At 42.1% G+C, this 27,590-nt stretch overlaps 1 protein-coding gene across 5 annotated transcripts in view; it reads right to left on the bottom strand.

Moving 5' to 3' along the window:
- AGAP1 (ArfGAP with GTPase domain, ankyrin repeat and PH domain 1) overlaps window positions 1-27,590 on the bottom strand; it is a 323,467-nt gene that overhangs the window by 248,939 nt on the left and 46,938 nt on the right. For all 5 annotated transcript variants that reach the window (XM_083472461.1, XM_083472462.1, XM_083472463.1 and 2 more), the window contains 3 exons: window positions 26,571-26,656; window positions 17,658-17,799; window positions 8,380-8,514 (listed from right to left, as the gene is read on the bottom strand). In XM_083472461.1, coding sequence (XP_083328587.1) covers window positions 8,380-8,514; window positions 17,658-17,799; window positions 26,571-26,656 — 363 coding nt within the window. The remainder of the gene's footprint in view (window positions 1-8,379; window positions 8,515-17,657; window positions 17,800-26,570; window positions 26,657-27,590) is intronic.

Below are 27,590 nucleotides of genomic sequence, written 5' to 3'. Positions count from 1 at the left end.
CAAGCAAGCAATATAACAATGTTCTTTTCCAGCAATGAGCATGTTGAAATGAATTATATTGGTCACACGGAACACATGACAACACACAGACAAAAGCAAGAACAATCCTTCTTCATTAATGGCACATCAAACTAATTCTAACAGGCTGAAATCATTAATGAAGTATCCTGAGGCAGAACAAAGTAATTACTACACTGTCCTATCAAAATAATTAGATATTTTCAGATGTTCCTGATAAAAATTGTCTTTAATAAGATTCAATATTATGCCGTAATAGGCACTGAACACATTGTATACAATATAGGGGTTTCTCTCCTCCTCAACAACCCCCCAAAAAGCGGGGCATTACTTACTTCCTAAAAAAAGCTCAACAGCTTTGACCTGAACCTCAAAAAGGGGGTAGATTACAGAAAGTTTTTAATTCTGCGAGTAGATCGCAGTCTCTTGGGAGCTGGCCATCCCTGCCCTATACAGTTTAGGATTAGTGGAAGTCAATAAGTGCTTGCTCTGAGCTGACCTACGTCTTCTGACCCTCGTCTAGTCAGGCTCCTTTACCGTTACAAGTAAGACCTTTCTGGTAGCGGCAATTCACCTTCAGAATTCCTTTCATAGAGAGGCTCGCCTGGCACTAATTTTGGTTCCTTTGCAGCATGCGTGAAGACCTTTTATTATTTTCCCAAACCTGTTTCTGAGGGCAGTCCTGTTTGGGGAAGTTTTTAATGACTGACGTTTTAATGTATTTTTAATATTTGGTTGGAAGCCGCCCAGAGTGGCCGTGGAAACCCAGCCAGATGGGCGAGGTATGTATGTATGTATAAATAAATAAATCATCATCATCATCATTACATTTTTTAACACAGAGAATTGCTAGTGCTCTGTTTTATGAAATAATTTGATTAAATGAGAGCTTTAAATTTCTTATTATAATTGTTAGGTGATCTGTGCACCCCTAGTCACTAAAGGAAAAAAAACTTATCCTGAACACATGTATATCCTGGTTCATCTTGGTAAAGATATTTGCAAACATACTTGACATACATAAGTAAAAATAATTTATCCAGTCTGTGTCTAAAAGATCCATGGCTTTTCAACTTCCATCATGAGCTTCATGGACTTCCAAAAATGGTAGTTTTCATAAACTGAAAGAAACTTCTTGACTCTCATATGTTATCAAGTTGGTGGTGGTGGTTGTACTGCTACTGGTGCTGTTGTTGATGATGATGATAATAATAATAATAATAATAATAATAATAATAATAATAATAATAATAATAATAATAAAATTCAGTTTATTACCTTCCTGTCACCATCAGGTCCCAGAGTGAATTACAACAATTTAACATTCACTATTTAAATTTTTTAAAATTACAGTCAAAGGAATAGGGTGGGTCTTGAAAACATATCTCAAGTATCAAAGACCAGAATAAGAGGTTTATCTTCAGCATATAACAGAAACTATATAAAAAGGTGTCAAATGCATGATGTGTGCATGTCTGTTTTTCTATCACTTATCTGTTTATTCCACTTGATGCCTAAGAAGCAGAGAAAGTTCTGCTGTCCAAAGGTGATGTTAAATGTTAACTACAGAAGACTTGTAAAGGTAAAGGTAAAGGGACCCCTGACCATTAGGTCCAGTCGTGACCGACTCTGGGGTTGCAGCGCTCATCTTGCTTTATTGGCTGAGGGAGCCGGCGTACAGCTTCCGGGTCATGTGACCAGCATGACTAAGCCGCTTCTGGAAAAACCAGAACAGCACACGGAAACGCCGTTTACCTTCCCGCAGGAGCGGTACCTATTTATCTACTTGCAGTTTGACGTGCTTTTGAACTGCTAGGTTGGCAGGAGCTGAGACCGAGCAACGGGAGCTCACCCTGTGGCGGGGATTCGAACCGCCAACCTTCCGATTGGCAAGCCCTAGGCTCAGTGGTTTAGGCCACAGCGCCACCCATGTCCCTACAGAAGACTTGTAGTTTGAACTAAATCCTGCAACTTCTAGCAGCACTTCTGCAACTTCTAGGATAATCATCATCATTATCTGCAGCAGGATAAATGGATGTAAGAAATATAAAACTATTTTTTTAATCACTCATTCTGAAAGGGTAAATGTGGCATAAGAATTTCTCAGTTTTCCAAAATGAGTTAATATTTCACAAAATGTTACAAATCAAGATAAACTAAGATAAAGTGGCAGAAAGATGGTGGAAGACCCTGAGTGAGAGGCAGGGAAGTGGAGATCTCCCAGGGTGAGAGACAAAGAGAGGAGAGGAAAGCTCCCAGGTGAGGGCTGGGAGGGTCTGTCATTTTCCGAGAAGGAGGTGAGCAGGGATGAATCAAGAGCTTACTCTGAGCAAGGAGAGATAAGATGCACTTGCATAGTTTTTTGCACTTCAGATATCCTGCTGCTGACTTTTCCCACTCCTATTTTTCAGGATGCTGTTAGTAGGTATGTATTATGTTTCACCACTACACCAGTGATTGTAGATTCCACAGTGGTTGTGGAGATGGTTGCTGGGATGATATTGTGCATATGACATTGCTACTCAGAATTTGTGTATTATGTCTTGTTGTTGTGCATTATAGCCATAGAAATGTCTTAACTTTTTGTATTGTACAGATTTTACGTTATGACATAAATTGTTTATTATGTCCTACACTGTAAACTGTTTTTTTTTTTACTAAGGACAGTATAGAAATGTTGATATAAATTATGTCATCTCTCCCTTGACAAAGTATGACCAATGATGTTTCAGTGCCTAATTCATGTCCAAAGCAAGAAGCGCTCTGTATGTGGAAGGGGAGGGGGGAGAGAGGACAGTGAATATTACATGTATTGGAGAGGAATTTCCACAAGAGGGAGCCAAAAGTTCCATTTCAATCCTAAAGCATTTTTTAGGAAAGTGTACTGCTTTCAATATAAAATCAATTGCTGACAATTCTGTGAATGTTATTTCATACTGTAAGATGTCTTTCTATCCACTTTTCACTTGTCCAGATTATTTCCCAAGTCCAATGCATAAGGCATGTGTGCAGGACAGGTGCTGCTATAAAACTGTTTTCCCAAACAGATCCCATGCTGTACCTATCATCTGTTGACCCAGTCATCTGGAACAGTGGTGGCAGGTAAATGCTGAAGTCTGTGAAGCTGTAGTGGGAGTGCACTGTATGTTGTTCCTTCAGCACATACCTGAATTTTTGTGGGTGTGCCTGTGCATGCTTTGGAATATATACTTTGTCCTCTACATAGTGAATAATCAGCACCACCCCAAGGTCTTTTTCAAGCAGGGAAAAGTCCCTCTGAATATGTATAGAATGCATTTGCTTCATCGCATAACCAATTTAGATGCCTGCCACCCTGCTTCAGGGTTCATAGACTCACAGGATTGTAGAGTTGGAAGGAACTCTGAGGGTCATCTAGTCTAAACTCCTGCATTGAAGGAATCCTGCCTACAACCATCCCTGGGTGGGCTCAAACCACCAGCTTTCTGGTTAATAGCCAGACTCACTCATAGCTGTCAACTTACAGATTTGAAAATAAGGGACCAGCAGCCTCGAAAATAAGGGATCAGCAGCCAAAATAAGGGATTTTAGTCAACCAGCTCCCTTCCTTTCCCCCATAACAGTCAATCGAAGGAGCCTCCAAAACAAATCCAAAAGCCCCCCTCCCACGAGATCGCCACCCGCCATTGTACTCAACCAGCTCCTTTCCTTTTCCCCCACCATATGCCCCCGCTCTAGACAGACCTTTTCCCCTGCAAGGGTGAGTTGGCCATCAATGACGCATCCATCCGATTCCGAGCACAGGTATGTTCAACTTCTGAGCCCCTCCAAGCCAAAGGCAGAAAGCCCAGCCAGCAGCCAAACGAAGCCTCAAGTGGTGGTTCCCACAGCGCAGCAACCCGGCAAAGGGGATGCAGCAAGGAAAACCACCGTCGCCTCTCCGCTGGGAAGCACTGAGCAAAGGCGAGTCCCCAGGCAACGCGGCTGGGCACAAGGCATGCAAGCTCCACCCCACAGTCGTTCTTAGACTCCTTATTGGGTGAGCAACGCAGCCAAGCAACACAGCTGGAGCCTCCCTCCTCCCTGGCCGACAGGGAGGGAAGGAGAGGAGCTGCTTCCTTTGAAACCCAGGAAATTTAAGGGACATCATCAATAAGGGACAGCAGCAGGAAATGGCGCTGGGATAAGGGAGCTTCCCGCCAAATAAGGGATGGTTGACAGCTATGGACTTACTGCACCACTAGGGCATCCTATCTATCAAAACCTAAAGAAAAAGAGCCATACTGCTTGGAATCAGTATAGTACAATAACACACTCTCTCTCTCTGCCTTTCTTTAACTAGCCTGATGATAAGTTGGAAAGAGTGGTTGAGTAGTAAATATTTTCAGTGAATACAAAAATCTAGCTTGCAAGATTATGTTTCTGAAGAATATCAAAAACCATACAAAAGTAGTAAAATAATGTTATTGGGATGAAAATTCATAATGTGGTATGTGAGCTTTTGGGTTACACAGAGCTCTTCTTCAGGCTCGATGCAAGTAAAAATGAGGAAAACAGCTGTTTCTGGAAGGCAGGAAAGTGTTTAGATTTAAGAGTGGCCATATAAAAGTTTTTTCAGTCTAATTTATCTAACATCTTTTAGTCTGGGAAGCACTTCAAAACAAGCATCATAATAAAATGATGTAAGTAGCAAAATTCACTTTTAAAATAATGTAAGACTTTAGTACACAAAGGCAGGATCTGAGAAGCAAATTATGAGGGTGTTATTGATGCTTGTGCTCTGGGATTCCCACTTTGGAAATACAGTGGTACCTTGGTTCTTGATCTTAATCTGTTCCGAGGGTCCGTTCAACTCCAAAAACCATTCGAAAACCAAGGCGTGGCTTCTGATTGGCTGCAGGAGCTTCCTGCACTCAAGAGGAAGCCGCGACGGATGTACAGCTTCCAAAAAACGTTTGCAAACCAGAACACTTCCGGGTTTGCGGCGTTCGGGAGCTGATTTGTTCGGCAACTAAGCCATTCAAGAACCAAGGTTTGACTGTACAAAAACAGATAATCGGCTTCTCATCAACAAGTATGTTCCCAAAGGGGCTATTATTCAGAGGCACACTGTCTCTGATAGTGGAGGCATTAACAAGCCAGCATGGATGATATCCACTGACAGTCTCATCCTTCATGAATTCATCCAATCCCCTTTTAAAGCCATCCAAGGTGATGACCATTATGGCCTCCTAGGGGCGCACGATCCATGGCTTATGTGTTGTGTGGAGAGTTACTTTCTTTTGTCTACTGAATCTTTCAATTCTTAGCCTCACTGGATGTCCCTGGGTCAGAATGTTATGAAAAAGAGAAACCAGAGGCCTTCCTCCTGGGCATTGTCAGCCAATTGGTGCAAAAGAAAGACAGAATTTCTTTTATGTATGCTACAACAGCAGCAAGAATACTAATCGCTAAGTACTGGAAGACACAAGATCTACCTACTCTGGAAGAATGGCAGATGAAGGTGATTGACTACATGGAACTGGCTGAGATGACTGGCAGAATCCGAGACCAGGGAAGAGAGACGGCGGAAGAAGATTGGAAGAAATTTAAAGACTACTTAAAGAAATATTGTAAAATTAAGGAATGTTAGAAAGATCCTGGATAGAAATTAAGCGGTTTCCAGCTGTAATGCTTTAGGAGATATGAAAAAAAGGATTATAAATGGGTAAAAGTTTTATGGTAAGGATTTGCTGAACTAACAAACTGAACTGGAATACAAAGAAGGGAAGTATGAGGAAGTTGGAGGAAATAAGGGTATGGAAGTTATGTTATTGAAAATTAATGTGTGTTTTTAACTGCTTATTATTTTGTATGTTTATTTTTCATTTTTTCTTATATTCAAAAATTTTTCTCAATAAATATCTTTAAAAAACAACAACAGAATGTTATGAAAAAGGTAATAAAAACTTTTCACCATGCCCTGTATAAACTTCCATCATGTAACTTCTTACTTGCCTTTTCTCTAAACTGGAAAGTCCCAGATGCCTCAACTTCATACGGGAGTCGCTCCATCCCACTGATCATTTTGGTTGTCTTTTTCTAAACCTTTTCTACCTTACTCTATTTGAGGTGAGATGACCAGGACTGTACACAGCATTCCAAATGTGGTTACATCAAAGTTTTATATAACAACATTATGATATTGGCAGTTATAATAGTAATAATAATTTTACTATTTATACCCCACCCATCTGGCTGGGTTTCCCCAGTCACTCTAGGTGGCTCCCAGCAGAATAGTAAAAACATGATAAAACATCAAACATTAAAAGCTTCCTGAAACAGGGCTGCCTTCAGATGTCTTCTAAAAGTTCGATAGCTGTTTATTTCCTTGACAGGGAAATAAACTCTAGGTGGCCTCCCTTGACAGGGAGGGCATTCCACAGGGTGTGCACCACTACTGAAAAGGCCCTCTGCCTGGTTCCCTATAACCTCACTTCTCACAATGAGGGAACCACAAGGAGGCCTTCGGAGCTGGACCACATTGTCTGGGCTGAACGATGGGGGTGGAGATGCTCCTTCAGGTATACAGCACCAAGGCTCTTTAGGGCTTTAAAGGTCAGCACCAACACTCTGAATTGTGCTTGGAAATGTACTGGGAACCAATGCAGGTCTCTCAGGACCGGTGTTATATGGTCCTGGCGGCCACTCCCGGTCACCGGTCTAGCTGCCGCATTCTGGATTAATTGCAGTTTCTGAGTCAGCTTCAAAGGTAGCCCCACATAGAGCAGTAGTCCAAGCAGGAGATAACCAGAGCATGCACCACTCTGGCGAGACGGTGCACAGGTAGGTAGGGTCTCAGCAAGAGTAACAGATGGAGCTGCCCTGGACACAGAATTGACCTGCACCTCCATGGACAACTGTGAGTCCAAAATGACTCCCAGGCTGCACACCTGGTCCTTCAGAGGCACAGTTGCCCCATTCAGAACCAGCGAGTCCTCCACATCCACCCACCCCCTGTTTCCTAAGAACAGTACTTCTGTCTTGTCAAGATTCAACCTCAATCTGTTAGCCACCATCCATCCTCCAACCGCCTCAAGACACTCACAAAGGTCATTCACTGCCTTCACTGGTTCTGATTTAAAGGAGAGGTAGAGCTGGGTATCATCCACATACTGATTAACACCCAGCCCAAACCCTCTGATGGTATCTCCCAGAGGCTTCATATAGATGTTGGAAACCACACTGCAGCACGGTGCAGAAACTCAAGCGGTACCGAAAATCGCGTCTGCACACACGCAGATCACGTCTGTGCAGGCACGATTTTCGGCGTCTGGGCATGCGCAGAAACAATTTTCAGCGTCGCGGACATGTGCAGACGCAATTTCCGGTGTCACGCTGCGCCAATCCGGCCCATGGACAATCTCTGTGGGAGTGATCCGGCCCATGGCCAGTAAACCTTGCCAACCCCTGGTCCAGAGAACTGAGACACATAAGAGTTGGATGGAGTAACACCTGATAATGATTCTTAAGCACTCAACATATTAGATTTCATATATAGTACTCTACAATATAGTTAATGTGCTTGATTTCAAAACTTGTAAAATGCTACGGGTGGCAACAGGGCTGGACCACCCATGAGGTGGGATGAAGCAGCTCCCTTGGGCAGAAGAAGTGGCACTGGAACTAGTTTCTGGTAAGAGAAAGATCTCACTGGAAATACCCACCTCATAGGCATCACCACGCATCCGAGGTAAGAGAGGCGGTGGCGGCAGCACGTTCCTGTTTCACCTCAGGTGGCAAAACAGGATGTGCTGCTCCTGGGCTGGACAGCATCTGCATCAATAGTAAGCAGATTGTCCTGAAAGAAGTGAGCCAGAGGCAGCAGTGAAGCATGATATGCCTTTTTGTTCTTACCAGGGTGGTATATCTGCATGCGAGCTAGACCACTGCAGTCTGTGGGCACATGACTAAGTGCTCTTCCATACAAAATAATCCTCACCACATAGAAAACTAGATGTCAGAGAGAAATGCTCTCCCTTGACCTTCTCTTTGACGTCTAGATGTTGTCTTTATGTGCAGGGAAAATGTTTGCATGGCATATCATTCAAGCATGAAAGCCTCCACAGTCTGAAGTGGTAGAGCCCAGACACATGTTTATAGATCTACAGCATGACTCAAGATCTATTTTTTACACAACTTGATTCAATTAATAAAAAAATTCCTTTCAGCAGCACCTTAGAGACCAACTAAGTTATTGGTATGAGCTTTCGTGTGCATGCACACTTCTTCAGATACACTGAAACAGAAGTCACCAGACCCTTATATATAGTGAGAGGGTGGGGAGGGTAAGATAAATTTGAATTAGGTACTCTTTGATACTATGTAGGAAAAATTATTTACCATCCTGAAAGACTCTCTCCACATTCAGCCCATAGGTAGCACAGGTTTCATAGTAGGTAGATCTTTTCAAATCATTCGACAGTTTCCGCGCTCTACCATCGTCAATGACACGAGGATTACTGGAACTTATAGCATCTACAAAGAAAACAGTAGGGTAATTTTTTCATCAAATACAAGAACAAGATACAAAATTTTAAATAGAGTTTACTGAGAGTACTCTTTAGACCAGTTTCACTTCTACTTAAATTTATTTTTGAATTCCTATTCTGAGGTATAGGAATTATGGAATTAAATGCATAAGCACCTAGCATTTGGACCAGTGTCTGGAGTCATGCACACTAGGATGCTTAAACATTATTTTGTTCATATTTACCAGAACAACCTTAAACTATTCCCATGTACCATTTTAAAAGAGCTACTGTCTGTGGCCACAAGTTCATTCATTTCTTCCTTTCAACCCCATGTGTTTCTCATAATTGGACAGAATTCAAAAGGGTTGGTAAATAAACTGGGAGTTCTGTGGGCAGAAAAAAAAGTCTGCATCCCCATAGAAATGTAGAATAACTTAGAACTGTGGCCTTCAAGGACATCATACACCTAATGTGTGAATATTACAGCTAGATTACAAAAAAGAGGAATACTTGATCTGATTTCAAAAGCTCATCAATCATGAATTCTAGTAGCTTAAGAGGAAACTGAGCATTAATAATTTGTTTTATTATTACCGGGGGGGGTATAAATACACACATTTCATAAATTAAAGCAAGGGGTTTCAGCATTGTTATTAGACAGCAAACAGCCTGAATAGTGCAGGGGGAGAAATACTCTCAAGAGGTTTTGTACATTATCAGCAGAAACCACAGAGGAAGATCAAGATCAAAGAGTTAGCCCTAGAAGGAAAAATCTGTAATTCCCGTCCTGCTGGGAGATATCAATGCTCCCCACATGGAGGCAGCTTTGGCATTACTCCAAGAATAGCAAGAAGAATTACGGGTCATGTGGGTCATGTGGGTCTTCTGAGTTTTTGTAGCAATATGCAAAGCTAACCTTCCTGTCTTTTGGGAATCTTGTGTCCAAATCAACTGGATGCTTAAAAAAAGAAAAACATTGTAGAAACTAGGGGTGTTCGTCAGATTTGAACAAATTCCAAGTCAAGGTGCCTAGAGGGATTTTAGGCTTATTCAAACTGAGGTAAAATGAGATCCGTACAAAGCTGAATCAGTTGAAGCAGAGATTATTCCGATTTTTTTAAAGAAATCTGCAGATAAGCACGTACTAAAATAAAATGAAATTTAAAATGTTTCCTGGATATTTTAAAAATAAAAACTTAATGAGTCCACACAGAAGTCCCTCTACCTATTTGCCTTTAATTTTACAGGAACTATCCACTCCTAGGAGAGGGCCTACTATTCCTGCAAATTTCACCCATTTCTGCCAAAAGTAAACAATTTATAGCTGTTCTTTGATCACCCATAATGAATGGGGGGAGGATCTATGAAGCACAACAGAGTGAGGTGGACTGCTTCCTGCGGAGCTGATTGGAGGCTTGAACCAAGTCCTGTGGTTGGGGCACATCCATATTAGAAACTCACACTACGGCTTCATGAATTTCCTTGTCAGTGTGCATTTTTTGGAGAGAAAAGTTGATCTAATGTGTAGAGATCTTTCCTATTTTAATTGATTCAGGAGGGTTCTGGAAGCTTCTCTGTGTGATACAAGGTAATGCAAACTGGAGGTTCCTAGCCAACAAGCAACTTTTTATTCTGCCTAAAAACAGGCAGAAGGTTCCTGATGTTTGGGTTATTCCTTTGGAGAATCTGAATACAGTGGTGCCTCGCAAGACGAAAAGAATCCGTTCCGCGAGTCTCTTCGTCTTGCGGTTTTTTCGTCTTGCGAAGCAAGCCCATTAGCGGCTTAGCGGGCTTAGCGGCTCAGCTGATAAGCGGTTTAGCGGCTTAGCGGCTCAGCTGATAAGCGGCTTAGCGGCTTAGTAGCGGATCAGATGTTAAGCGGCTTAGCGGATCAGCTGTTAAGCGGCTTAGCAGATCAGCTGTTAAGCGGCTTAGCGGCTTGGGAAAAAGGGGGGGGGAGGAAAAAAACCCCGCAGGAACTCGCAAGACATTTTCGTATTGCGAAGCAAGCCCATAGGAAATACGTTTTGCGAAGCACCTCCAAAACGGAAAACCCTTTCGTCTAGCGGGTTTTCCGTCTTGCGAGGCATTCGTCTTGCGGGGCACCACTGTAGCTGATTTGGAGTGGTTCTGTCATCTCTTTCAGACAAGGTCATGCTGACTATAATAACAGGTCAGAAAGTGCCTGAGTTTCACTTTTCTATCTCTCTTCCCCTTTGGTGTGGTGTTGTGTACATAGTATGCTTAAGTGTTAAGGTTTAAGTCTTATTATAAGTTATTGTAAGTTTAGGTTACGTCTGCTGCAACTGGATTTTTTATGGACAGTGCCAATCTTGAATGTATGGATTTGTGACCACTATGCTCATTTACCTTCAGTAGCAGTAGTAAACTCTGCTGCATGAAATACAATTGCCTCTGGTCTATTTTTTGGGAATCCTGCAACGTGTTTAAGTTTTTACTCTGCTAACTATATGTTGAAGTTTTGCTCTGGATCAGTATTGAGTAGAATTCTTGTCACTCCCCTCTCATGAAGGCTGTGCTTGGGAACTGCACTTTTCAGAACAGACTTATTCATATTTGAAGAAAGGAGACATCAATAGCCTTGCAAAACTCTAGAAACTTTGCTTTTTGCTGTGCAGAACTGGGAATTGTTGAAGCTCTTATGACAACAAACACAAAGTCATTTCTAATCCTCTGATCCCGAATGCAACATATTTGCTAACCTCCCTACATGCTAATAAGATCTTGCCTAAACAAAATGCAATTTTTCAAATCCAGTCAAGAGGCTGACTGAATTTCCCCCCTAAAAAATATTTATGATACTACTATTCAGGATTATGGACTCAATTACATTAGTCAAAAAACAGTGTTTTGAACATGCAACACCAGATGGCGCTAGAGAGTAAATAAATTTTCCATAGCATTTTTATCCCCTGTTCGTACAGTGGTGCCTCGCAAGACGAAATTAATCCGTTCCGCGAGTCTCTTCATCTTGCAGTTTTTTCGTCTTGCGAAGCACGGCTATTAGGGGCTTAGCGGCTATTAACGGCTTAGTGGCTATTAATGGCTTAGCGGCTTTAAGAAAAAGGAAACAAACTCGCAAGAACTCGCAAGACGTTTCATCTTGCGAAGCAAGCCCATAGGGAAATTCGTCTTGCGGAACGACTCAAAAAACGGAAAACTCTTTCGTCTTGCACGTTTTTCATCTTGCGAGGCACCACTGTAGATCCACCCTATGTATTGGTAGTAAAATGACAGACTGCAGCACGTATTTGTTTGTGTACTTTGAATCCATTCCCAATCTTTATAATGCAGCAAGCTAGAATAATTCATTTTGGTTTGACATAATCCTTTTGCTTTTGAGGCTAAGTGTAGGTCGTTTACAGAATGAAATTATCCAAGATGAAGCATTCCTATATAGGAGCCCCATCTACTTTTATGTCATAAAGGGTATCAACTGGAAGAGCTCATTTTTCCTCAGATGGTCCCTCTGCAGGGTTTTAGATATAACTCAAACTTATAGCTGAGATGAACCAAGAAGAAATTAGACAAAGGATCCAGTTGCAATTTTAAAAGAAACTATATTTTCATGAACAATCTAGGGAAGATTTTATTAATTCAACTATTTCTTCTGAATAGAACCACTATTACGTAAATATTTGGCACAACCATTTTAATCAACTAAATTGTAATCTACACATTATTCATCTAAACCAGTCATGTCCAAAGTCTGGCCCGTGGGCCAATTGTGGCCCGTGTTCCTGTTTAATATGGCCCCCCAGGTAATTTGGCAAAATCTATCTGTTGTGGCCCCCAGTGAAGCTCCGAGTGCCTCTCAGGACCCCTGGGATCTCTGAACGCCATGGGACTGCACGTCCTCACATCTATGTTCTCACAATCTCTTGGACGTCACAGGATTTGGTGCGCTCCTTCTCCCTGCGCTGTGTCTTCACCACACACAGCCACAAAGGCAGGCAATTCATCTTTGCTGCAACTGAAGAGAACCTGCACTTTCCATCTTTATTCAGGACAGGGGACAATAGAAAATGGTGCAGAAGAGTGCATAAAGCTAACAGTAAAAAGATCAAGGTTTATTACATGAGGCTACAAGACACTGCCTCCAGACACTACCCCTCACTTGTGACCCACCAGCATTTAGCACTGTACATTACAGTGTAACTTCATTTGGAAGAGATCTCTGGCGAATTCTTGTTGGCACTGGAACTGCGCTCACATGATCTCTTCCCCTTCTGGCCAATTTCTAAAATGGCGACTGTAAATAAGAGAAGGAAAGTTGACAGTGAGGGCCGCCACTTCCAGGACAGGTGGAAAGTGGAATATTTCTTCAATGAAATACGGAATCACTGTGTTTGTCTGATATATCAAGAGACTGTGGCTGTTTATAAGGAATTTAATGTCAAGAGAAACTACCAGTCGAGACATAGCACATACGACAAGCTAAGAGGGCATGAACGCAGTGAAAAGTGTAGCTGTTTTAATGTCAGAACAGAGATTTTTTCACAAGAGCCCGTTAGTCAGATGAAAATGCCACTAGGGCGAGCTATGAGGTGGCAACATTAATTGCTAAAAATTGCAAATCTTTTGCTGAGGGTGAATTTATCAAAGAATGTGTTATAAAAATGGTTGAGAATATCCGTCCTGAGAGGAAGCAAGGGTTTGCCTGGCTCGTAACACTGTAGTACAGAGAACTGAAGATACTTCATCAGATGTTAAGAGACCACTGATGTCCAAAAGAGTGGATTTTGACTTCTTTTCAATAGCCTGTGATGAAAGCACAGACCTATCTGACACAGCTCAGCTGCTGATTTTTATGAGAGGGGTGGACGATGAAATGTATGTGACTGAAGAGTTACTTGACCTCCAGAGCCTTATGGACCAAACAAGAGGAAAGTATTTGTTTCTTTCTGTTAGTTCCGCCATAGATGACATGAAAATGCCTCGTAACGAAGTTACTGGGATTATTACTGATGGGGCACCTGCCATGACTGGTGAACGAAGTGGATTATCAACCCTAATCAGTAACAAGGTGATCGAAGGAGGAGGCAAAGCTATTAAACTCCATTGTATTATTCATCAACAAGTTCTCTGTGCTCATAATCTCAAATATGATCATGTTATGAAACCAGTGCTAAAGACTATTAATTTTATTCACTCTAAAGCCCTGTGTCACCTCCAGCTGAATACGAAGATGTTTTGTATCACAACTATGTAAGGTGGCTCAGTCAGAGGTCTGCACTGCAGTGTTTTTACTTTCTCAGAAAGGAAATTGAAGAATTATTGGAAACAAAGGGACAACCGATGCAAGAACTATCTGATCCACTTTTGGCTGGCTGATTTGGGGTTTTTAGTTGACATAACAAAGTATCTGAATGTACTGAACACGAGTCTTCAGGGGAAAGACGCAGCGGTGAGCCAGCTTTATTCACACCTCAAGGCCTTTGGGACAAAACTGCAACTTTTCCAAAGGCAATTGTCACAAACACAGCCCAATACCATACATTTTTCAGCGTTGCAGGAAATAATGAACAGTTTTGCACAAGACAGTAGCAGTGCACAAACAACCAGGTATGCAGCAGACATTATATCTCTGGCTGGGGAGTTTAAACAGCGCTTTCAGGATTTTGCTGCTATTGAAAAGGAGATCAGCTTTTTCTCCTTCCTCTCCCTTCTCTGTTGACCCCAATGATGCTCCAGGTCAGGTCAGCTGCAGCTCGAGTTCATTGAACTGCATTGTGACAGCGAGTTACGCAGTCGTCACCAACAGCTCTCTCTTGTGGACTTCTACCGCCAACTGGATAAGAGCTGGTTTCAAGAGATACGAACATTGGCTAAGAAAATGCTGAGCTTGTTTGGCTCAACATATTTGTGTGAGAAGACATTCTCTGCTATGAACTTTAACAAGAACCGCGTGAAGACAAGACTAAGTGACTCTCACCTGCATGACATTTTGCGAATCAAAACCACTGCCTTTGAACCAGACCTAGCCTATTTGCTGCAGTCCAGATCTCAGCTTCACCCTTCACATTAGTACAGGCAAGTTGTTGGTTTTTTTCAATTGAGATGAATACATTGTAAAATCTCAGTTAATGTCAGTTGGTCTAAATCAGGTATAAATATATTTGGACACAACATGTATACCTGGTGTTATGTTCCTGTTCATATTTTTTGAACTTAAAAGTTGACAACCTTTATTACCAATAATATGTAATGTACTTTACAATGTTCCTGACATATATTTCAGCTTCAGATATGAAAGGCAGAGTGATTTAACGCCTGTTTAGATTTGTCATCCATGTGACGAAATGAAAGGTATGCCGTTTGCAATAAACTTTGCATAAAATTGTTAATTTGCATTTAATTTTAATGGTTCAAAGTATGTCAGGCAAAATAGTTGGCCCTCACGGATGTTCACTTCATCAAATCTGGCTCTCTTTGAAAAAAGTTTGGACACCCCAATCTAAACTAAGAATGTACTTTTTATGAGCTCATTAAGATTCTAAAGACAACTCTATAAACAAGGAGCTTTCAAACTCTATTGTCTAAATACAACAAGATCAAGATTAAAAAGTTGCCTGGTATTGCTCACTCTTGCCTTAGCCTAAAGGTCAAGAAGATCAAAAGAAACTGGAAAAACCAGGTTGCACAATATTTTTGGTAATTCTCAAAGCTGCTCTAAAGCAGCAAAGAGCATGCCAAAAAGTAAGATTTTGTCCCACTGAGCCACAATTCTGGCACTCCATGAACTGACAAGGGTATATTCATTTTCCCCCTGCTGGGCAGCACATTCCCTCACACCAAGTTCAGTCTAAAAATCAACGTAAAAGAATCAAGAATAACCACTACTCAAAACTTAATATTTAGTGTATTGGAATATCTTTAGATACGCCCTGAAAGAGTGTGGAAAATTCACCTTCATTGTCAAATGCTACAAACAAGCAACGGACACTCGGGTTCTGTTCCACTTGTGAGCTTCCCAATGGTTGGTCACTGTCTGAAACTGAAGGTTCAGTCAAGAATGTCCTCTGCTTGAACAGAGAGGGGGAGATGCCTATAACCTATCTGAAGTTCCTCTCGCCTCCCCCAAAATCAATTCCAGAGAGACTATGCAGGCTTAGAAGGGGTAACTGCCGTAAAAGTACAAGAAAAAGTACAAGAAAGCACAGTAGGATGTGGGGATCAAAGCCATTAGGATGCACTAAATAGAATCTTGCTCTAATTTGGCACCTGAACTGAAAACTTCAAGGTCTATAGAAATCCAATTTGCCATCAAATTTCAGAATAAAAATAAATGACAAAACACATCCTGTATATTACACTGGCCAATCTCAAATGCATTTGCTTTATTGAGACTTTAAGCAAGGATGCAAATTAAATCACACCCAAGAGAGTTAATTTAATAATCATGCAACAAATGAGAGTTCTTCTTATATGCTTCAAAACAGTGGCCAAAAGCTTCTATGCAGATTTACTATGGTAACAGGGGGTAAGAAAAATCCAACATACGATGCTATTGTAAACACATAATCACATAGTACCATAATGCAGAAATGCCAAATGCAAATATGATTAATAAATTAGCTTTATTGTATATATTTTATTCGACTAAATGGCACTGGAAATTTGAACATCTTGGATTTGCATCTATCAAAAAAATAAAATGCCTATCTTGATGTTCCAGACCTGGTAAACATATTGTTTTGCCTAAAGTCCTAAACAGACAAAAGAAGAATGAGGCTCCTCATGAGGCCAGAGGAATATCGCCCGGCTGTGAGTGTGAAGGCCACTGCCTGCAAGGCCCTCTCCACCTGGCCTAGGGGGCGAGGCCCACACTCACCAGCCCTACTGAAGAGTCTCCTCATGAGGCCGGAGGAACATAGACCCGGCTAATGTTTGTTTGTTTGATTGATTGATTGATTGATTTAATATGCTGTAAACTGATTTGAGATTTTTATTAAAACTACAAAGCAGTATAGAAATAAATAAATAAATAAAGAAGAAGAAGAAATGCTCCCAGTCCTCAGAAATTAAACATCACTGACCAGACATAAAACATATTCTGAATAAGTAATAATAATAATAATAATTTATTATTTGTGCCCCGCCCATCTGGCTGGGTTTCCCCAGCCACTCTGGGCGGCTTCCAACAAAGATTAAAAAATACATTAAAATGTCACACATTAAAAACTTCCCTGAACAGGGCTGCCTTCAGATGTCTTCTGAATGTCAGGTATTTGTTTATCTTTTTGACATCTGATGGGAGGGCGTTCCACAGGGCGGGTGCCACTACTGAGAAGGCCCTCTGCCTGGTTCCCTGTCGCTTTGCTTCTCGCAGTGAGGGAACTGGCAGAAGGCCCTCGGAGCTGGACCTCAGCGTCCGGGCAAAACGATGGGGGTGGAGATGCTCCTTCAGGTATACTGGGCCGAGGCCGTTTAGGACTTTAAAGATCAGCACCAACACTTTGAATTGTGCCCGGAAACGTACTGGGAGCCAATGTAGAACTTTCAGGACCGGTGTTACGTGGTCTCGGCAGCCGCTCCCAGTCACCAGTCTAGCTGCTGCGTTCTGAATTAGTTGTGGTTTCCGGGTCACCTTCAAAGGTAGCCCCACATACAGCGCATTGCAGTAGTCCAAGTGGGAGATAACCAGAGCATGCACCACTCTGGCAAGACAGTCCGTGGACAGGTAGGGTCTCAGCCTGTGAACCAGATGGAGCTGAAAGACAGCTGTCCTGGACACAGAATTGACCTGTGCCTCCACGGATAGCTGTGAGTCCAAAATGACTCCCAGGCTGCACACCTGGTCCTTCAGGGGCACAGTTACCCCATTCAGGAGCAGGGAGTCCTCCACACCCGCCTGCCCCCTGTCCCCCAAGAACAGTACTTCTGTCTTGTCAGGATTCAACCTCAATCCATTGGCCACCATCCATCCTCCAACCGCCTCCAGGCATAAGAGTGTTTTACAAACAAAATCTTAGAACACTATTAGAAATCTCCTAGGTACTATTGGTAAACAGATCAACAAAGTTCTCTCAAAAGACTTACTTATAAAAATAAAAGAACAAGGGCCAAACAATTAAATGAAGTATTTTTCAAGGAAAGATATATGGCACATGAGACAACACTTACCCTGAGTACCCACAAGTACCATTGGGATTTCATTAGTGTTGCGATAGTTTGCCATACGGCTATAGTGGTGGTACACGGTTTGGAAGCTAATTTCATCCTCTAGGCTGAAGACAAATATAACAGCATCTACCCACGTGGCAAACTGCAGGAAAAGAACATGGATAAACAATTCTTGTTGATATTTTTAAAAACACCACACTCTTAACATGAGAGATATTTAGCAGGCAGCACTTCTTTACATCTATATCCCATCTTTCATCCAAGGAGCTCAAGATAGTGTCCATGGTTCTTCTCCCCATTTGTATCATCACAACAACCTGGTGAAGTAGGTCAGGCTTAAATATGGTGTCTAGCCCAAAGTCACCCAATGAGCTGAATGGGATTTGAACCTTTTTCTAGGGTTGCCATATTTCCAAAAGTAAAAAACCAGGACCCCCCAAAATTGTTGAGCTTTTTATATGTGATTTTTTTGGTGAAAACTCCTTATGTAACCGTTGGCTAAAAGCCTGTAATTCTGCATGACAATCCCAGTTAGGTTTCTCAGAGCAGCGCTTGGGGGTCTTGAGCAGCCAATCCTGTGCCACATACACACGGACCCAGCGCTGCTTATCTTGTCACAGCTGAAGGCGAAGTGCAATGCCTAGCAGGAAGAGAGTAAGCGATAGGAACCCTCAAGGAACAGAGGCCATAGCAACGTGGACACCATTTTCTATTGAAGGAAGTCAGACAGGAAGGGGGAGCAGCTGCACCCACTGCCCTGCCATCTGGAAACAAGTGTCGCCTCGTTTTCTGCTCTGACCAAGTTCCTCCATCCTCAGAGATCCTATCTGGTCAGGACTTGCAGAAAGGTGAATGAGAACAAAGGTGCAATTTTTTTGTTTACTTGCTGAAGATCCAGGACAAACCGCCACCTTCCGGAAATCCCCCCCCCCCCGGATGTCACTTCTGCCTTTGAAATCCCGGTAATGTCTGGGTAAATCCAGGTGTACGGCAGCCCTACCTTTCCCCCCCAGGTCCTATATCATCACTCTCACCAATACATCACTGAAACCAAGCGGTGACCAAAATGGTTAATGGGTTATTCCTTACGATCTAACCTGTCATCAGGTTATTATTCCCCAATAAAAGGTATATTTTTGTAAACATTTAGTGACACAACACTTTTATGAATGTTAGCAAAGGGTGCTACTCACCTCTGAATTGGGCCCTGAAACTAACTGGCAGCCAGTGCAGTCAAGCTAGAATTGGCATTATATGCTCAAGCCATCCTGCCTCAGTGAGCAAGCTGGCCACTGAATTCTGCACAAGCTAGTTTCTGAACCATCTCCAGAGGCAGCCCCATATATAATGTGTTGAGATAAACCAACCTAGATGTTACCAGAGCATAAATAAAAGAAGTTAGGCTATCCTTGTCCAGATGGGGCTTCAACAGAAATACCAGTCATATCAGCCAGAAAATCCCCCAGAGCCACCTGGAAGCCCATTGGATCAATCAGCCTTTGAGGGTGGAGCATCCTCATATGTCCCCCGCCTCTGCAGAGGGGAAAAGGTGCTGGAATTTCAACAGGAAGTGATATGACCACAACAAGAGACTAATGTCAAGTTCACCCTTTTCCTGCCCAGTTGAGAAAATAAGGTCCAAAGTGCAGCCTGCCACATGTGTTGGTGCCAGGGACAAGTTGGGACAGCCCCATGGCAATCAGGGCAGGCATGAAGTCTTTAGCCACCCTAGAGCCGGTTGCCTCAGCATGGATGTGGAAGTCCCCCCAAACCAGCAGTCTTGGAGTCCTCAACTCCACCTCTGTCAATGCAGGCAGGGAGACTACTGGGCACCAAGGTGAGAGGTAAACCAGTAGAATCCCTAATGTGTCCTGTCTCAACTGGACAGAGAGCCTGGAGAGAGATATGGCATTTCTATAGACCACTGCAACTACCCTGACCCTCAACTCTGCCCTGATACTGTACCATGTACCCAGGTAGGCATGGCTGGGTGAAAGCAACTGCATCCTGCTTACCCACCCAGGTCTCAGTGATGCAGAACCAACCTGGCATTCAACAGCAGATGCAGCAGCCACAGACCTAAGGGCTGGCTGATAGGAGAAGCACAGTTCCTTCGGTTGGAGGAGGGGCTGGCACATGGTACAGGCACAATCGCACTGCACCAACTTCCCCACTGCCTCCCCTCCTGGTAAGCTGCAGTGGTGCTGGTGATGGGAGCACAGCTAAGTGCTGCCCTGTCCCGCTGATGTTGGATCTCAGTCCATATGTATGTACAGTAAGAAACAAGGATACCACTTGCAAGGGAGAATACATAGTATGTAATCCTTTCAACTGTATCCACCACCACTAGTCAGTCCACAACAGAGGACTATCTAAACACATACACTTGCAGTCTATGCCACTTTGGGAGCAAAAACAGTGTAGCAGCTTTAACTCTGGTTAAAAACTCTTGGTATCTGAAGAAGTGTGCATGCACACGAAAGCTCATACCAAGAACTAACTTAGTTGGTCTTTAAGGTGCTACTGGAAGGAATTTTTTTTATTTTAGCTTTAACTCTGAATGTGGAAACTCAGATTGAAACCCCCATTCAGTCTTGAAGCTCCATCTCTTGGCCTAATCTACCTCACAAGAGCTTCCTTTTGATACAGTGGAGAAGGAAATCTCGTATACAGTCGTACCTTGGTTCTTGAACGTAATCCGTTCCAGAAGTTTGTTTGACTTCCGGAAACGTTTGAAAACCAAGGTGTGGCTTCCAATTGGCTGCAGGAGCTTCCTGCACTCAATCGGAAGCCACGGAAGCCACATCGGACCTTTGGCTTCCGAAAAACATTCGCAAACCAGAACACTTACTGCCGAGTTTGCAGCGTTCGGGAAAACCAAGGTATGACTGTACTTCCTCAGCAAATCAGAAGAGTGAAACAGAAATGTGCTACTAGAATAATGCCAGGACAGCATGTCATGTTATGTAACTCTTAATAACACCCTGAAACATGCCAAACACACATGCTCTAGAAACCATATGATTGTGAGCATTAACACAAAGGCATGGATCCTAAGTTAACTTAAGAAAATTCAAGGAAGGGAATTTTCCTATTGCCAATGTCCCTTTGGAGTGGCTTTTTGGTGGCACTGATACTTGCAGGATGGAAGTGTTCCCTCCCAGTACTTCTAAGCCAAATGGTTTGGTTCTACCCTTTGTTTTAGAAGAGGAAACAGTGTTATACCTGCACTTTGATGTTGAACACACTTATATTGAGATGGCAACTTATAGTTCAGTGGTGATCACAATAGTTCCAGATTACAGGATTCAAATGAACCAGAGTTAATTATTACTGTAGGAAGAATAGTGAAGCAAGGCAGCCAGGGTTAAAACCTCATTTTGATAAAACTGAAAGTATCTGCCAAAAAAATGAAGGGAAGGGGGGGGGTGTCCCAAAATAAAGGAACAATCAACAAACATGGTATTAGTGTTCTGATCAATCCATATCCTAAGGTTCTAGCCATACATGGCCTCCACTTAGCAGGCCGAACATTTCAAGATCAGAATAAAACACTGCTCTACTCGGTAAATGTGTAGAAGACTTTATTAAATATCCTGTTCCCTTCATGTATGTTGCATGCTTTATATGTACATATTAATCTAGAATGGCAACGACTTTAGTCAAAAGTTTGTTATATACAACTACAGTGGTACCTTGGGTTACAAACACTTTGGGCTATAGACTCTGCTAACCCAGAAGTAGTACCTTGGGTTGAGAACTTCGCCCCAGGATGAGAACAGAAATCGTGCTCCGGCAACACAGCAACAGCGGGAAGCTCCACTAGCTGGAACGAATTAAGTTTGTAACCAGAGGTACCACTGTATTCACCGAAACATGCTATACAGTGATACCTCGGGTCAAGTACTTAATTCATTCTGGAGGTCCATTCTTAACCTGAAACTGTTCTTAACCTGAAGCACCACTTTAGCTAATGGGGCCTCCCGCTGCTGCCACACCGCCGGAGCCCGATTTCTGTTCTCATCCTGAAGCAAGGTTCTTAACCTGAAGCATTATTTCTGGGTTAGCAGAGTCTGTAACCTGAAGCATATGTAACCTGAAGCGTATGTAACCTGAGGTACCACTGTAGTGGTGTTGGAAATAAACTTAAGTCAAAGATAAAATTAAAAGATAAATACTAATTTCTTAATTTATAGGAAGTTATTTTATCCCAAATATTCTGTGTCATTAAAAAAACTGATATCTTTATGACATAATTACAGTATACAGTGGTAGCTCAGGTTACATGCGCTTCAGGTTACATACACTTCAGGTTACACACTCCGCTAACCCAGAAATAGTGCTTCAGGTTAAGAACTTTGCTTCAGGATGAGAACAGAAATCGTGCTCTGGCGGCGTGGCAACAGCGGGAGGCCCCATTAGCTAAAGTGGTGCTTCAGGTTAAGAACAGTTTCAGGTTAAGAACAGACCTCCGGAACGAATTAAATACTTAACCTGAGGTACCACTGTATTTAAGATAGATCAGGAATAGATTCATGTCCCAAGAAATAACACTATCCCATAAATTAACCAATACTATACATTCAAAGTTGAAATTTCCATTAAGTACAGTCATGAATGTATTTCATTTTTAGATATAGAATAATGCATACAGATCACAAATAAATGGTTAGCAATTACATCAAACCCAGAGGAAGAAATTTATCTACCATGATAAAGTTAGGAATTATGCCAGATCTTTTGATCAAATCCCTGTTAACCCTGTAATATTATTTCACTGGCTTATCTGAGAGCAACCACTGTTGATAGGAAGGTGTTACTGAAGGGGAAAAGGTAAGGAAGAACAAACAACAGCTAGTTTTCTCCCTCAACTTTAACCCATTCTCTTTCAAAATTATTGCTAGGAGCCAGATCCAGTCCTAGCTCTGACCAATACTAGTGATCAGGGGAATCACTGAACCCAATCTCAAAACACCAGGGCTCCTAAGATCTGAAACCAGAGCACTCCCAGGTGCTTTCCACCAGACTCCATGAACTATTCTAGCCTGCCAGTCCAGTGGATCTCCTGTGACTGTTGTACCACCACTCTCTCCACCAACTTACACACAAGAAGCTTGTATTTGTGACTGGGCAATAGCTGCTATAAATCCCAGGATCCAGGGTAGCTTCTTCAGGAGTAGAAATGCTACCAATTGTTTAAAATCAGTAGGCACAGCTTAGTGGGAGCTCTCCATGGTGCTGCAACAGCCCACTGCATTCTTCCACAGGATCAGTACAGAATATTATTTTTTTTAAAAACAACCACCACCACCAAACACTAGCATATGCTGGACTGGGTAATATACCAGTTGGTACCAACCCCCTACTGTATGTATTTGGACTTACGTCAAATATCAAGTGACATTTTAGAATGTACACCATTCTGTTATTAAGAGTGTGATAGCAAATACTGATATGCAGTGGCTGATTTCAGATATCAAGGATTTAGGACAGGGATGGGGGATTTCCCCCAACCCATGCCAAACTGTTTCTCAATTGGCATCACAGGGTGACCTCAGCTCATGGATGAGGAGGCAGGTTTCAGTCCTATTGACCCCTGAAGCCAGCAGGACTATAGACTGCGTTATCAGATGATGTGCTGAGGGTGCATGCATTCTACAATCTTTAACACAACTCAAACCATAAATATCCAGCTTCCCTAAAGAACTACTCTTGGTTAATTACATTTCCTAATCAAAAAAGCACCTTGCATACAAAGAAACTTCTCAATGCCCCCCCAAGTGTTTTGATTTGGTTTTTTTACAGAAGCAACAATAGATATGCACAATTCAATTGTGACACCCATGCTTTGTCAAGGCTGGTATCCACCACAGTATAACTAGTTACTTTTAGTATATTTCTGCAGTGCAGTGGTTACTTATAGTCAACATCCAGTTTACTGGATGTTTACTGTGTAAGTGTTTTTACTGCACTGCTATGTAGAATCTCAGTTTTTGTGTATTAAAATGCCATTCTGTGATAAACTGGATTTTTTCACATCCTGTTTCTTGACATATGTGTCTGGCATTTTACAAGCATAACATATATTTTGGTACGTAATTACAATACTGCTTTTTGTCCTTATTTGTAGGTCCTTGTCATTTATTTATTTAGCCACCCTTTATCTGAAGATGACATGACAGTTTAAAATATAAATACAAAAAGAAAAAAATACATTAACAACAAACAAAAACAATGACCACTCCCACACACACAGTTTGAAAGGCCATAGGTTGTTTAATCAGTCAAAGGCCTGAGAGAAGAGGAATGATTTTGCCTGGCACTTAAAGATATGTAACAAAGGCATCAGTTGAAGTCCCCTTGAACTAGCAGTCTGGGAATTCTCAACACCACCTCCGAAACCAGTTCTCTCAGCTCAGATAGGGAGACTGCTAGGCAGCAAGGTAGGCGGTTAAAATAACAAAATCTGTAATCTGACCCAATTGCCCTGTGCCAAAAACACATAGATCCCTTGCCCTCAACTGGAAAGAGAGAAAAAGAGAGAGAGACCAGCTGAACTCTGCTCACTCACCCAGGTCTCAGTGATATACAGTGGTGCCTCGCAAGACAAAAATAATCCGTTCTGTGATTCTCTTCGTCTAGCGGTTTTTTTCGTCTTGCGAAGCAAGCCCATTGAAGGATTAGCGGCTTTTAGAGGCTTTTAGCGGCTTATCTGCTGATCGGATCAGCTGATAAGCGGCTTAGCGGCTTAGAAAAAAGGGGGGGAGGGGAAAAGACCAGCAGGAACTCGCAAGACATTTTCGTCTTGCGAAGCAAGCCCATAGGAGATTCGTTTTGCGAAGCACCTCCAAAACGGAAAACTCTTTCGTCTAGCAAGTTTTCCGTCTTGCAAGGCATTCGTCTTGCGGGGTACCACTGTACATCAGATCATGGATGAGTCTTATTCAGAGCTGAACAGGCATTCAACAGCAGCTGCCTCAGGTTCAAAGGCTGGCTGATAAAACAACTGCAATTCCTCAGATTGGAGGAAGGGCTGGCACAAGGCAGTCACTAACTGCCTGTGTGATGTGCCCTTTACACAGCCTGCCCACCTCTCAACTCATAGCTCCTCCTAACCCCAAACCACTGTAATCCCCTCACAGCGTACATAGCTCCTTTCCTCCAAGACACATCTCCTTTTCCTCAACAAAAACAAATAGCTACAAAAACCAACACAAATTATGAACAGTTAGAACAGCTAAAACAATGGCCCTATTATGAACTTTCACATATTGTTTGAGATTTAGAGCTTGGTAGATCAGAGGAATGCTGTGGATGCAGTGTATCTTGATTTAAGTATGGCATTTGATGAAGTCCCCCGTGATCTTATTATGGAGAAGCTGGTAAATTGTGGACTGGATAGCTGTTAGGTAGATTTGTAGCTGGTTGACTGACCAAACCCAAATAGTGCTCACTAACTTCTTCCTCATCCTGGAGAAAAGTGACAAGTGGTTCATTCCTGGGCCCATTGTTGTTCAACATCTTTATAAACAACTTGGATAAAGGAGTGGAGGGGATGCTCATCAAATTTGCAGATTACACCAAACTGGGAGCGGAGGCCAATGTCACAGAAGGCAGAATCGGGGTTCAAGATTACTTTAACAGATTGAAGAACTGAGCCAAAACTAACAAAATGAAATTCAATAAGGACAAATACAAGGTTCTACACTTAGGCAGAAAAAAACCATCTGCACTAATATAAAATGGGGGACACCTGGCTTACCAGTAATACATGTGAAAAGGATTTAGGGGTCGTAGACCACAAGCTGAAAAATGAGACAACAGTGTGATGCAGCGGCAAAAAAAGCTAATGCTATTCTAGGCTGCATCAACAGAAGTATGGTGTTCTGATCAAGGGAAGTAACAGAGCCACTCTATTCCGCCTTGGTCAGGGCACACCTGGAATACTGTGTCCAATTCTGGGTACAATATTGACAAACTGGAATGTATGCAAAGGAGGGCGACCAAGATTGAGGGTCTGGAAACCAAGTCTCATAAGGAACCGATAAGGGAGTTGGATATGTTTAGCCTGGAAAAGAGGAGACTGAGAGAAGCTATTATAGCCATCTTCAAATATCTAAAGGGCTGTCACATGGAAGATGAAGCGAGCTTGTTTTCTCCTGCTCTAGAGGGTAGGACTTGAACCAATGGATTCAAGTTACAAGGAAGGAGATTCTGACTGAACATCAGAAATAACTTTCTGACAGAAAGAGCTGTTCATCAGTGGAACGGTCTCCCTTTGGAGGTGGTGGATGTTTTAAAGCAGAGGTAGGGTGGCCATCTGTCATAGATTCCTGCATTACAGGAGATTGGATTAGATGACCCTTGGGGTACCAACTCTACCATTCTATGATATCCTAAGCTCCTTAAATAGGGTCAATGCCAAAATATGGGACATGACTCATACTCATTCTCTCTCAAGTTTATTGGGTATTTAATTTGTATGCTATTATGACACGTTTGTGCCTGTGCACACCTGAAAATCCACTTGAAAAGAGTTGAACAACAAAAAGAGGGTGCAGAAGCAGAGCACAAACAGGCCCAGGGGGAAGCATTGTGATGGCTAAGAAAATCATATAATATCTGCCCTTCAGATCATTAATCTGCAGAGCAGAAGGTTGAACGTATCCAAACCTATAGTATTACTAGACTAGTTCTGCTGCTGGAGGTTATGCTCCTACTGGCAAACTCAGGGGCTTTTTAGTGGGAAACAGGCTATGAGGGCTGGTTCTGGTGTAGCTTATGAAAGAACTTTTTTTTTATTTGGACAGCACTGAGCAAGCACTGATTCCACCAGTTTACACTCTGGCATAACGGTGTGGCATTTGTCACCAATTTTTCGTTCTGTTAATATCACTTAAACACTGTGCTCACCTGTGCCTCAGGAGGACCACCTTCATCTCTAATCAGCAGCAGGTAACTCTGTCCATCAACTACTATCTCCTTCTTGAATCTCCCACCTGTCACACAAAACAACTAGTTACAGAACAGTTACAAACACAGAATAATAAAGGCTTTTCTTGAGGAAAACTACTCCTACTCATCTGAAACATGTTGTGGCATTACAGCTATTAATATTTTACTGAATGCTACAGAGAAGATAACAAAGAAAGACATGTTCCAGTGTGCATTTATAGTTCAGTTTGAATAAAACATTCTACCCCATTCAAAATAACTGAGGCACACAATCCAACTTTTAGTTTGGCTCTCTGGTTTCAAAAAAATGAGTAATAACTAAATTTCAAAAATATGAACAATCCAGCTGTGTGAGCACTCTCTTCATACATCTGCGTTCAGTTCCTTGAACTTTTAGTTTTCATCAAGAGAAGCCTAGTTCTACAAAGCAAAACACACATTATGAAAATGATATCTCACTATTACAGGAAAAAAACTATACTACTACAACATGTGTTAGACAAAAAAAGAAAATTTACTATAACAGTATCTGTTGTAGGTTTCAGTTAGAAAATGACTAAGTATATGAATTTTTAATCTGCACAAAGAATTTATTTTGAAAGGAGAGTATTTAGCACATGAACAACAGGGGGCAGGGGAACCACACACACACAGCTGTACCTCAAGCTTAAACAGCCAGTGGTAACTCCTCTGAAATCAAATAATATTTTAAGCACCATGCTTTCTCTCACATGACAGAGTGAAGATAATGCAAAAACATGTTCAGGCTTTCTAGTGTAATAGACTAAGAAGGGATTACCCAATTTGGCCTGCTGAAAGTCTCAGTATGGATTTAAACAATGCCTCAGAAAGTGAAGGCACTTGTGCTACACTGGAAACTCATGTGACCTTCATATGTTGAAGGAACAGGGAATTAGTCTGTAAATACATCGTTTGGGCTATGTTGACCAGGAATGAAGAGGGTGACCGACAACTCAG

Source organism: Podarcis liolepis (genome assembly GCF_965112155.1).
Source record: "Podarcis liolepis genome assembly, chromosome: 1".
Classification (NCBI taxonomy): Eukaryota; Metazoa; Chordata; class Lepidosauria; order Squamata; family Lacertidae; genus Podarcis; species Podarcis liolepis.
The sequence above is the reverse complement of the archived record's forward strand: the minus strand, read 5'-3'. Positions and strand labels throughout refer to the sequence as shown.